General features: G+C 37.4%; 1 protein-coding gene across 4 annotated transcripts in view; it reads left to right on the top strand.

The window, feature by feature from the left end:
* PLPP1 (phospholipid phosphatase 1) overlaps window positions 1–12,828 on the top strand; it is a 151,765-nt gene that overhangs the window by 134,241 nt on the left and 4,696 nt on the right. For all 4 annotated transcript variants that reach the window (XM_077117156.1, XM_077117155.1, XM_077117159.1 and 1 more), the window contains exon 4: window positions 2,535–2,592. In XM_077117156.1, the coding sequence (XP_076973271.1) occupies window positions 2,535–2,592 (58 nt within the window). The remainder of the gene's footprint in view (window positions 1–2,534; window positions 2,593–12,828) is intronic.

Here is a 12,828-nt window from a genome sequence, read left to right as displayed (position 1 = left end):
ATGGTAGTCTAAAGTTGGTTAAAATCCAGGGACAGGGCCAAAATCTTAAACATTTTAGTTGAGGTCACTGTGATGAAAACAATCTGCAGTTGGACTACTTTTTGGGTTTTAATAAACCGCCCATATAATTATGAAGTTCATTTGTGAATTATGAACATAATGATATTCTTGAAGGGCTTTTTCTTTTAGAGACTCCAATAGAGAGTTGGATTTGTATAGCCTATAAAAATAATTTGAATTGTGTTTTCTTCTGTTAATTTTCTTTTTAATAGAAATAATACTTTATATTACCATGATCTGTTTGATAAGTTACTGTTTCGGTTTGCTAATGCTGCCAGAATGCAATATACCAGAAATAGACTGGCTTTTACAAAGGGTATTTATTAGGTTACAAATTTACAGTTCTAAGGCCATGAAAATGTCCAAATTAAGGCATCATCAAGAGAATACATTTACTCAAGAAAGTCCAATCAGGTTTCTCTGTCACATGGGAAGACACATGGTGACATATGCTGATCCTCGCTCCTGGTTCATTGCTTTTTCTCTCTAAGTGGCTGTGAGTCCTCTCTCAGCTTCTCCAGGGCAAAGTCTGGATTTCATCTCTTAGCTTCTCTCAGCTCTCTCCAGGTTCTGGGTCCTTTGCATTCTGTGAGTCTTTGCTTAGCATCTCCCAGGGCATTTCTGCCTGAGCTTTCTGTGCTTTTTCCAGTAGGTCTTCCTCTGAAAGGACTCCACCCACCTTGAACGGTCAGGGTCACATCTCCATGGAAACAGCCTAATCAAAAGATCCCGTCAGTAATAAGTCTGTACCCACAATATTGGATTTAAAAACAAAAACAAAAGCATGGCTTTTTCCTGGACCATGCACCCCCCCCCCCAAAAAAAAAAAAATCCCATGGCTTTTCTGGGGTACATAACAGTTTCACACCAGCACAGTTACTATGGACATAGACTTACAAACTGAAATTGAATGGAATTGTCCTTCAGAAATCATAGTTAGACTTCTTTGATTCTATTCTGAATAACATGTTTTTATTTTCAGAATAAAAACTGAAACCAGTCTATTTTCAACTAATGAAATCACTCTATGACTGAATCAGAGCTGTTCAAAACTATTAGCCTAGAATTTATGATTTCATGACATGATGCAGAGAATTTGTGAAATTTAACTTTACTTGCAAATATTTCTGTGATCGTAGTTATGTTTGCTTGATGGGATTTGGCAATCCTTGAAGATTTTTTCTAGCTTCATTGTAACTTTGGAAACTAACCACAAAATATATAGAACTCTGCTGTAATGATCTGATTTGAAATAAGATTTTGTATTGATTTACTCTCTTTGGTCAAATAGTTGGTAAGGCTAAAAGTTTTTTTTTTTCTTGTTTTACACAGATTAAACCCAGGATAATTATCAGGTTTAATGACATAATTCCCGGTTTGCATAGAAAGTTAGAAGATTCTCTTTCTTAGGAAGGTATCTAATTACAAAAAATAAAAATTATTGGTAGAATTATAGTCAGTATATGCTTAAGACACCTCTATTCTCCCTGTTCTTATTTGCCACACATAGACCCTTGACTTTCTAATATGTGATTTAGAACTCTTTTCTCCTCTCTGAATTCAGGGATCAACATCTTCCTTAAATTCCTGTCGAACAAAGTAGGGTGTAATAAGTAAAATATTTCAAACCTGTCCCGTTTTTATTCTTTACTTAGGAAGAGCAGTCAGGAGAATTATTGTAATCATTTTTATGGTGTGTCCATTTGAGAAAAATCTCAGCATAATTTTACAGTTCAGATGTGCTTGCCCTTTCTAGGTAATCCTGTGTAAGCTGAACATAGATCATGGGTGTCACTGAACTTTATTTTTTCCAGAAGTGCTATAAAATTAAGTTTTGCAAGAATTCTGTATTTTTAGGTGGGGAAGATGGTATTCATATGTTTATAGGATGTAATATTTAGAGATGATTCATCTGGTGCAGGATTGCAGTGCACAATTTTAAAATAAATGTCAAACAAAAAGCACTTAATCTGGTGGGAAATATGAGGCAAGCGGCGTGCCCATTTAACACACCAAATATTACCATGGATGGAAAAAAGTAAGCAACTTCTAAGTGTTCCAAAAGAAGTATTATTCATTATTATTCTGTGGCACATCCTGCAGATGGAAAATAAAATTTAAATCATGGGCACATAAATTTATATGAAATAAAGGCAAAGATATTTATGGCAGTTAGAGCTTGTCAAGTATTTATTCCTCTAACAACTGTAAAAATGCTTGGCATGTGTTTGCGATGATTTGTTATCCATCTGAAAAAGTTTCAATAAAATGACATGGTATAGAAATCTGACCTTGGACTCCTCTTGAAGTCTTTAATGTTCCTTGTCCTAACTGTTCCCTACCCCTATCCTTTAACTTCTGAAGGTGGAGGAGGGAGCCTTGTACACTGGTGAGCTAAGGAGGAGATTTATGAGATCCAGAATATTCTTGGTAGAGAAATTAACATTTCTCTTTTTTTCTCCTTTCTCTTCCAGATTGTCCTTCTACTCGGGCCACTCTTCATTCTCCATGTACTGCATGTTGTTCGTAGCAGTAAGTACTGTGATCCTGTTGATGTTATGTGCTGTGTGGATTTAATGTGTTCAGCACCGGTGTCCTCTCCTGCAAGTTGGCTTTTGATGCAGTTCTCATCAGGTCAACTTCTCAATGAACTGGACACCATTGCTGGCTGCATTAAATTCTGCTTAAGTTCTGAAATAGCTAGTGACAATTGTTTCAAAATGGTTTTGTTTTTTTTTTATTAATTAACAGAAAAAAAGAAATTAACCCAACATTTAGAAATCATACCATTCTACATATGCAATCAGTAATTCTTAACATCATCACTTAGATGCATGATCATCGTTTCTTAGTACATTTGCATCGGTTTAGAAGAACTAGCAACACAACAGAAAAAGATATAGAATGTTAATATAGAGAAAAGAAATAAAAGTAATAATAATAGTAAAAAACAAACAAAAAAAAAACCTATAGCTCAGATGCAGCTTCATTCAGTGTTTTAACATGATTACTTTACAATTAGGTATTATTGTGCTGTCCATTTTTGAGTTTTTGTATCTAGTCCTGTTGCACAGTCTGTATCCCTTCAGCTCCAATTACCCATTATCTTACCCTGTTTCTAACTCCTGCTGGACTCTGTTACCAATGACATATTCCAAGTTTATTCTCGAATGTCCGTTCACATCAGTGGGACCATACAGTATTTGTCCTTTAGTTTTTGGCTGGACTCACTCAGCATAATGTTCTCTAGGTCCATCCATGTTATTACATGCTTCATAAGTTTATCCTGTCTTAAAGCTGCATAATATTCCATCGTATGTATATACCACAGTTCGTTTAGCCATTCTTCTGTTGATGGACATTTTGGCTGTTTCCATCTCTTTGCAATTGTAAATAACGCTGCTATAAACATTGGTGTGCAAATGTCCATTTGTGTCTTTGCCCTTAAGTCCTTTGAGTAGATACCCAGCAATGGTATTGCTGGGTTGTATGGCAATTCTATATTCAGCTTTTTGAAGAGCCGCCAAACTGCCTTCCACAGTGGTTGCACCATTTGACATTCCCACCAACAGTGGATAAGTGTGCCTCTTTCTCTGCATCCTCTCCAGCACTTGTCATTTTCTGTTTTGTTGATAATGGCCATTCTGGTGGGTGTGAGATGATATCTCATTGTGGTTTTGATTTGCATGTCTCTAATGGCCAGGGACATTGAGCATCTCTTCATGTGCCTTTTGGCCATTTGTATTTCCTCTTCTGGTAGGTGTCTGTTCAAGTCTTTTTCCAATTTTGTAATTGGGTTGGCTGTCTTTTTGTTGTTGAGTTGAACAATCTCTTTATATATTCTGGATACTAGACCTTTATCTGATATGTCATTTCCAAATACTATCTCCCATTGTGTAGGCTGTCTTTCTACTTTCTTGATGAAGTTCTTTGATGCACAAAAGTGTTTAATTTTGAGGTGCTCCCATTTATTTATTTCCTTCTTTAGTGCTCTTGCTTTAGGTTTAAGGTCCATAAAACCGCCTCCAGTTGTAAGTTTCATAAGATATCTCCCTACATTTTTCTCTGTTTTATGGTCTTAGACCTAATGTTTACATCTTTGATCCATTTTGAATTAACTTTTGTATAGGGTGTGAGATACGGGTCTTCTTTCATTCTTTTACATATGGATATCCAGTTCTATAGGCACCATTTATTGAAGAGACTGTTCTGTCCCAGGTGAGTTGGCTTGACTGCCTTATCAAAGATCAAATGTCCATAGATGAGAGGGTCTTTATCTGAGCACTCTATTCGATTCCATTGGTCGATATATCTATCCTTATGCCAATACCATGCTGTTTTGACCACTGTGGCTTCATAATATGCCTTAAAGTCCGGCAGCGCGAGACCTCCAGCTTCATTTTTTTTCCTCAGATGTTTTTAGCAATTCGGGGCACCCTGCCCTTCCAGATAAATTTGCTTACTGGTTTTTCTATTTCTGAAAAATAAGTTGTTGGGATTTTGATTGGTATTGCATTGAATCTGTAGATCAATTTAGGTAGGATTGACATCTTAACTATATTTAGTCTTCCAATCCATGAACACGGTATGCCCTTCCATCTATTTAGGTCTTCTGTGATTTCTTTTAGCAGTTTTTTGTAGTTTTCTTTATATAGGTTTTTTGTCCCTTTAGTTAAATTTATTCCTAGGTATTTTATTCTTTTAGTTGCAATTGTAAATGGAATTTGTTTCTTGATTTCCCCCTCAGCTTGTTCATTACTAGTGTATAGAAATGCTACAGATTTTTGAATGTTGATCTTGTAACCTGCTACTTTGCTGTACTAATTTATTAGCTCTAGTAGTTTTGTTGTGGATTTTTCCGGGTTTTCGACGTATGGTATCATATCGTCTGCAAACAGTGATAGTTTTACTTCTTCCTTTCCAATTTTGATGCCTTGTATTTCTTTTTCTTGTCTAATTGCTCTGGCTAGAACCTCCAACACAATGTTGAATAATAGTTTGTGATAGTGGACATCCTTGTCCTGTTCCTGATCTTAGGGGGAAAGTTTTCAATTTTTCCCCATTGAGGATGATATTAGCTGTGGGTTTTTCATATATTCCCTCTATCATTTTAAGGAAGTTCCCTTGTATTCCTATCTTTTGAAGTGTTTTCAACAGGAAAGGATGTTGAATCTTGTCAAATGCCTTCTCTGCATCAATTGAGATGATCATGTGATTTTTCTGTTTGATTTGTTGATGTGGTGTATTACATTAATTGATTTTCTTATGTTGAACCATCCTTGCATACCTGGGATGAATCCTACTTGGTCATGATGTATAATTCTTTTAATGTGTTGTTGGATACGATTTGCTAGAATTTTACTGAGGATTTTTGCATCTATATTCATTAGTGAGATTGGTCTGTAGTTTTCTTTTTTTGTAATATCTTTGCCTGGTTTTGGTATGAGGGTGATGTTGGCTTCATAGAATGAATTAGGTAGCTTTCCCTCCACTTTGATTTTTTTGAAGAGTTTGAGGAGAGTTGGTACTAATTCTTTCTGGAATGTTTGATAGAATTCACATGTGAAGCCGTCTGGTCCTGGACTTTTCTTTTTAGGAAGCTTTTGAATGACTAATTCAATTTCTTTACTTGTGATTGGTTTGTTGAGGTCATCTATTTCTTCTTGAGTCAAAGTTGGTTGTTCATGTCTTTCCAGGAACCCGTCCATTTCATCTACATTGTTGTATTTATTAGCGTAAAGTTGTTCATAGTATCCTGTTATTACCTCCTTTATTTCTGTGAGGTTAGTAGTTATGTCTCCTCTTCCATTTCTGATCTTATTTATTTGCATCCTCTCTATTCTTCTTTTTGTCAGTCTTGCTAAGGGCCCATCAATCTTATTGATTTTCTCATAGAACCAACTTCTGGTCTTACTGATTTTCTCTATTGTTTTCATGTTTTCAATTTCATTTATTTCTGCCCTAATCTTTGTTATTTCTTTCCTTTTGCTTGCTTTGGGATTAGTTTGCTGTTCTTTCTCCAGTTCTGCCAAGTGGACAGTTAATTCCTGCATTTTTGCCTTTTCTTCTTTTCTGATATAGGCATTTAGGGCAATAAATTTCCCTCTTAGCACTGCCTTTGCTGCGTCCCATAAGTTTTGATATGTTGTGTTTTCATTTTCATTCGCCTTGAGGTATCTACTAATTTCTCTCGCAATTTCTTCTTTGACCCACTTGTTGTTTAAGAGTGTGTTGTTGAGCCTCCATGTATTTGTGAATTTTCTGGCACTCCGCCTATTATTGATTTCCAACTTCATTCCTTTATGATCCGAGAAAGTGTTGTGTATGATTTCAATCTTTTTAAATTTGTTAAGACTTGCTTTGTGACCCAGTATATAGTCTATCTTTGAGAATGATCCATGAGCACTTGAGAAAAAGGTGTATCCTGCTGTTGTGGGATGTAATGTCCTATAAATGTCTGTTAAGTCTAGCTCATTTATAGTAATATTCAGATTCTCCATTTCTTTATTGATCCTCTGTCTAGATGTTCTGTCCATTGATGAGAGTGGTGAATTGAAGTCTCCAACTATTATGGTATATGTGTCTATTTCCCGAAAATGGTTTTTTTTTTTGCCTTTCATTTAGAGGTAGTAAACAGTTAGGCACATTGTATAGAAAGCTGCAAATTGGGAACCTTCAGGTTAATAGGGACTGTTTACTTTTGAAGTAGGTTTTCTCTGACAGTGGTAAGAACCTAAACAGGTCATCAGGAAGTCTCTGAGTCTGGTCCTGAGGACTAATTGATACGTTCTTACTTTGAGACATATCTCTGAAGTGGTTTTCTGGACACACAAACAGCTTCTGTGAAATCACAGCAGGTCACTGATATGAAGTAAACTTACAGTCTGTCTGTAGAGCAGTGTGGCAGTTTGCATTTACTTTTAATATAAATTGGCAGTGAAGAGTTAGAAAATATTTTTACCAACATTTTACATAAACTAGAGATGAATATGTAGTTTTCTTAGAGTAACAAATGGTAAACCAGGCTTTAGGATACTAATAAGAGATTTTTTAAAGGTCATCCTAATTGATGATCTTTATTGTTTATAATGTTGTATATAAATATGTTGTATATATTGCTAGAATTTGGCACTGTTGGAAATTTGGGGGGAAAGGAGAGGAGGTGGGAACAAGATCTCTACTGGAACAGATCCGCTATAATTACATGTAAATTTACTGTTTCTTCTTTTTTGTATTATCACATTAAATGCTGAAGAAGTATTAATGCTTAGATTAATAATCCATGATGCATGATATTAAAGATAGACTGGTAGGAGTTAAACTCTTTAGTCTTGGAGAGAATTTAAAATCATTTTGACCAGAACCTTGCCTTTATTTGAAAAACAAAATTCCAAAAGTTAGAAGAGTTTAAAAATTGTAGCTGCATTTTAAAATTCAGATCCAGAGTTTCAGATTATAATAGAGTTAATTTTTGACTTCTCCAACATTTCTGGAAACTGCAAGTCTTTCATCTTATGTTCATTTAATTTTGTTAGGAACAGCAGGGTACCAATTCAGCAGAATCTAGGGCTTCCTTAAAAATCATACACAAAAATGTTTCTGAAAATGTACCATGAAAGTGTGACTTATTTACCCCGTTAAGATAGTAATGGCAAATATTATTCCAACATTCTCTGTTCATTTATCTTAGGAAAGGTTAGCATTCTTTCTAAAGGGAGTCAACTTGCCAATACATTTCTTTATAAATAGGGTATGTAGATTAGGGGAGAAAGGGGAAGTCTGGGCAATGGCTAGAGCCACTAATAGCTTGAGAACTTTTCTCAAAGCACATGAGTTTGTAACTGTTTGCCACATGTACTGTCTGGAGTCAGACCTCACCACTGCAGCTTTTGTGGTTTGTTACTCACTCACCTGTCTGTCGGTGCCAAAGTCCTTCTTTATAAGACAGATGTAATAATGTAAGATTTGGTTGAGACTGATGATGATTTGCATTATGAACTCTTTCCAGTCCTCATACCCCATGAAGTAAGAGATAAGGAACAATTGCCACCGTTTTGCAGATGGGCGAATAGTAGCCATGGGAGGGGACTGCTAAGGTCTGTGAATTCTCTATGGACCTCTAGATAACCAGGCTTCTGGCTTTCTTGATTGGTCACTTGATTTGAAACTCTAGTTTTTCTGACAATGATCAGATAATGCATATTTCTGGAAATAAAGTAGTGACTGACATAATTTTAATCCTTGTTTTTAAATTTAAAGAATATTCTTGGACATACATTTTATATCTTAATCTTTTCTACTCTTTTTCCTTGCTCCCTTGGCCCTTCTGAGAACATCTGCCATATCCAGACTTAACCAGACCTGGATTATTATTTTCTCTTAGTTCTGTATATTCGGTCAAATAGAAATCTGAACTGGGGGCTCTTTTCTGAAATGTGAAGTTAACATATAGAGGCTTCGATATAGAGGACTGAGGGCCTGATCTGTGAACACCCAGAAGTACATTGGGAAGCAAATTAGGGATGTGATATAGCAGAAGGGAAATTATTTTGATTGTAGTTTGGTATTTGCATTGGTGTGAATCATGTAGATATGAAGTGATAATGAAAAATAAAGTCCAGTCAAATTGATTTGTTAGAGACCAGGACCTTTCTGGAGAAGAAAGCAGGCCATGGCACCATTTCACTGTCTCTGAGCAATTCAAGATATAGGCCTCAGCTTTTATTTCGGCTTCTGAACATAGAGATGTCCTGCACTTAACCATCCAAAGGGGAAAAATTTTTTAGGTGATGACTGATCTTATTTTCCTGGGCATCTTGGCCTCATGATTCAACCCCAGATTTGAGTGGAAACACAGTCACTTAAATCCTCTCTAAGGAAAGTCCTTGATAGTCAAAATTGTGCCTATAAAGAATTCCTGGCATCCAGAAATTAACTTCTAGTAAAAAAGTCTCCTTAAAGAAAATACCTTGACCATTGTTCTTTTCCTCAGCTGGGCAGCCAAGCGCTCCATCCTCTTCATGGAGCTGAGAGAGGCAGCACAGGCACCACCACCTAGGCTGGCTGGGAGCAGGCAGGACTTCTTTGCACATACTTAGTTTATGATTTGACAAAACTTAGAGTCTCTTCTTTTTCTGTATTCTAACTCAGGAAACATCACTTGTAGGTCAACTACAGTGAGATAGCTCTAGCCCACAAAGTAGGTAAGTTCTAGTTCTGGATGAGTTCCTTGGGCTCAAGATGGCATTACCCAGCCAGTGAAACTATTTGCCTTTATGCAGTTTGAGACCAGTACCCGTCAGTGAAGCAGTTAATACCTGCAGGGTTGAATTTCTTTCTACAAGTCTATTCTTTAGGCTTGAACATCGCCTATTTCAAGCAAATTCACTCCTGCTGTCCTTATTGTCCTAATGAATAAAAAATGGTCTGTATGAGTCACTAGTAATATCTCAACTAGGAAACTACTATGTATTTCTTCAAAATTATCTGAGACAGTAGCTTGTTTCTCTCCCATTTCTAATACAAAGGTTTCTTTGCTGAGACAGGACACTTGACCCTGCATTGAGCAGTACGATTCACTTGGGGTTGCCGTGACCAAAAGCCATACCTGGAATGCTTACTCTTCCTCTTCTTGGAGGGAAAAAATACAACTTCAACCTTCCCTTTCACAAGAGCCAGTAGTGATGCCTGGTTTCAGTGAGAGCATTCCTGGACGGTACTAGTAGATTCCTAAGGCCAATTCTTCTTAAATTAGCTTCTGCTTTCTAAAACTGGGCTATGCACAATCAATGGAGCTATTCGATTTGCTCTGAGCTCCTACATGAATCACTGTCTATTAAGGTTCAAATGTAGCTTCTTGTACAAGTTGAGGGACACAGGGAGGAATGGATAGGCCTAGTAGGTTTCCTTGAAGTTGATGCCATCTCCATATCCTGGTCCTTTTGTGGTATTACTAGCCCCTTTTAATAGATGAAAACTGGGGGAGGAGGGATTATAAAGGCTAGTCAAGATATGACATACAGACTTTGTTTTTCCTCTTAACTGTTCTTCATTCTAAAATTTTGTCTCATCTACAAGTCTCTTGCCTTTCTAGTTTGGGAGCAGTTTTCTTTTTTATGTTATAGTAGAGATGACACTAGTGGTAGGTTCAGGTGTTTCTTTGATAAACACGACTGCTACTCTTTTAAGTACTCTCAAAAGGACAGTGTTCAAATGTGCAGGCCAGAAGTAGGTAGTGGAGTAGTCCTTTCTAAGGAAGGGAAACCTTTTGGTCTCTACAGCCCATGAAGGATTCTTCCCCATCTTAACATGCCCTTGGCTATCCTTTTTGTGAACTCCTTTTGAGAAATTTCAGTCCCACTGCAAATCCCCTTCACTGTAAGTTACCTGTATTATGCTCTTTCCTCTCTTTACTTCAACCAGATCTTCCTCTGCTGGCCGGTTTTGTGGCTTGCACTAGCTAAAAAGCCCTCTTTATCATGATCGGAGTCCTGCCAGCTACATGTCTTGATTTCTCCTCTTGCTCTCCCTCCTTGTACTGAATTGGGGCTTCATGGAACTGAAAGCATCACAGTGGAAGCCCTTGCCTTTGGGGAGCACCTCAGTGCAGAGCTGCAGGCTAGTGCTTCTGCTCTCTCCCCCGTCTTATTTCTGATTATGAATTTCCTACTTTAGATCTCCCATTACCAGAAAGTTGGATGTTAGGATTAGGAAGGATTCAGGGGCTTGAATCTTTCATCAAGCAGCGGGATATCCCCTCAGTTGACTGAAATACCCAAGGCCAATGAATCAGGCCAAACAGAAGAATGTCAAGAGAATCTTTCCTAGAATGAGCCTGTCATAAGAGATGAGACTGTATAAGGGAGTGAGAGAGGAAGGCAGAAAGAAAGGGAAAAAAATAGAGGATGAATTTGGCTTAAGGACTCATACCCTTGTCAATTTGTAGAAGTCATAGAAGTAAATTCCATGCCCAGTACCATAATTATTTTGCAAAGGTGCCTTCCATGGTCATTTAGTATATTCTTTTATATTGATTTTAGTTTTCTCAATTTTTCTCCCTGTTTGAACTCAGGTGTAAAAATAGACTGTTTCCTTCTGGATTTAAGCTTATCTGTCTTAAAAGTAAAACTCTATCATTTGAGTTATGGAAATAACAAAAAACAACCATAACAGCATTTTGGTTATATATACAGGGGAAGTTGTTAATTGGTTTTTTTAATCTTTTGGATGTAAGAAGATAACAAGATAACTTAGTCACCTAAATGGTGACTCACTTAGGCCTCCTAAAGGAAAATATGTTGTATAGTAAGGAAACATATGGACTTGGAACTAGCCTGCCTAAAGGAACTGAACCTTTCTCCACTCAGGGGTTGGTTTACTTTGTGAAAGGTGCCAGAATGCAATATACCAGAAACAGAATGGCTTTTAAAAAGAATTAAGCTGCAAATTTACAGTTCTAAGGCTATGAAAATGTTCAAATTAAGGCAGCCAGGGAAAGACACCTTGACTCAAGAAGGCTGATGACATCCAGGGTTTCTCTCAGTGGAAAGGTACATGGCGACTTCTGCTAGCTTTCTCTCCAGGCTTCATCAGCTGCTTCCCTGGGAGCATTTTCTTTATGCATCTCCAAAGGTCACTGGCTGTGTGGGTGTTGGTTCTGAAGCTTTTTCCAAAATGGTTCCCTCTTAAAAGGCTCCAGTAAGCAACCCCACCTTGAGTGGGTGGAGATACATCTCCATGGAATCAACTATGGAAACAATAAAAAAGATCCCACCCAACAGTACTGGACGAGGATTAAAGGACATGGTTTTTCTGGGGTACATGAGTTTCAAACAGGCACAATGAGCAACTTGGGTTCCCAAAATGTTGCTGCCACTCTGCTCCTTTCTTGTCTATTTGCTCTCCTTCCTAATCACAGCTTTGGTTTTCTTAATTAACTTCAGCTTGCAAATAATCTGTTATGTACCCACTAGGTGCCATTTTTGCAACTTTGGAAATAGAGAAATCCGTTTTACTTCCAGTATATCTCATTCCAGAGGGGCAAGACAGCCCAGCCGACCTCTGGATCAAGCCTCACATTGGTCATCTGGCAAGTGCCTCCAGGAGAGGAGGCAGAGTTACATAATCTAAATAGGACGCCTTCCTCAAACTGTCTGTGGATAGGCAGTTCCCCTCAGAAGGGGAATTTGAATGTAGTAGACAATTACTTGCCTGGCACCACACACAGTATTGGATATGGAGCTACATAAGTCTTCAGTCTCTTAAAAAATAAACATCTGAATGCCTTACTTAGAATGGATTTAATGTGTATACAATTAGCATATGGCATATCCTGGGAAGGGGGGCAGAGTGGAGTTCACAGGATAATAAGCCTTTATATTATTAGCCCTGACATTAAAGCTTGAGCTGTCTCTCTATATAGTTTGACTAGAACAGTACTGAGAAGCTTCAGACATTCAGTATCTCTGTAAAGCAGTGAGGGAAAGATAAAGGAATTGACTATTTCTTTTAAGGGAAGTCATGCCAAGTATTTGGTTTGCCCCAAATCATGGGTAATGTATGGTGACAGAGTTGGGACCAGAAGCTGTTTTCCCTGGTATCCAAAGCAAGCTTAGATCCTCGTGCTCCTTGGTAGTAAATTTTTTTATTCTGGGGAGGAGGCATCTGCTGTAGTAAAAAGAGTATGGGAACTAAAGGATAAACATAGACTGAACATATACTTTCCTCTCATTTCTACTCTCAAAAAAGGACAAGGAATGGGGGGAAAAG

The sequence above is a fragment of the Tamandua tetradactyla genome, chromosome 9 (genome assembly GCF_023851605.1).
Source record: "Tamandua tetradactyla isolate mTamTet1 chromosome 9, mTamTet1.pri, whole genome shotgun sequence".
NCBI classification, from domain to species: Eukaryota; Metazoa; Chordata; class Mammalia; order Pilosa; family Myrmecophagidae; genus Tamandua; species Tamandua tetradactyla.
The sequence above is the reverse complement of the archived record's forward strand: the minus strand, read 5'-3'. Positions and strand labels throughout refer to the sequence as shown.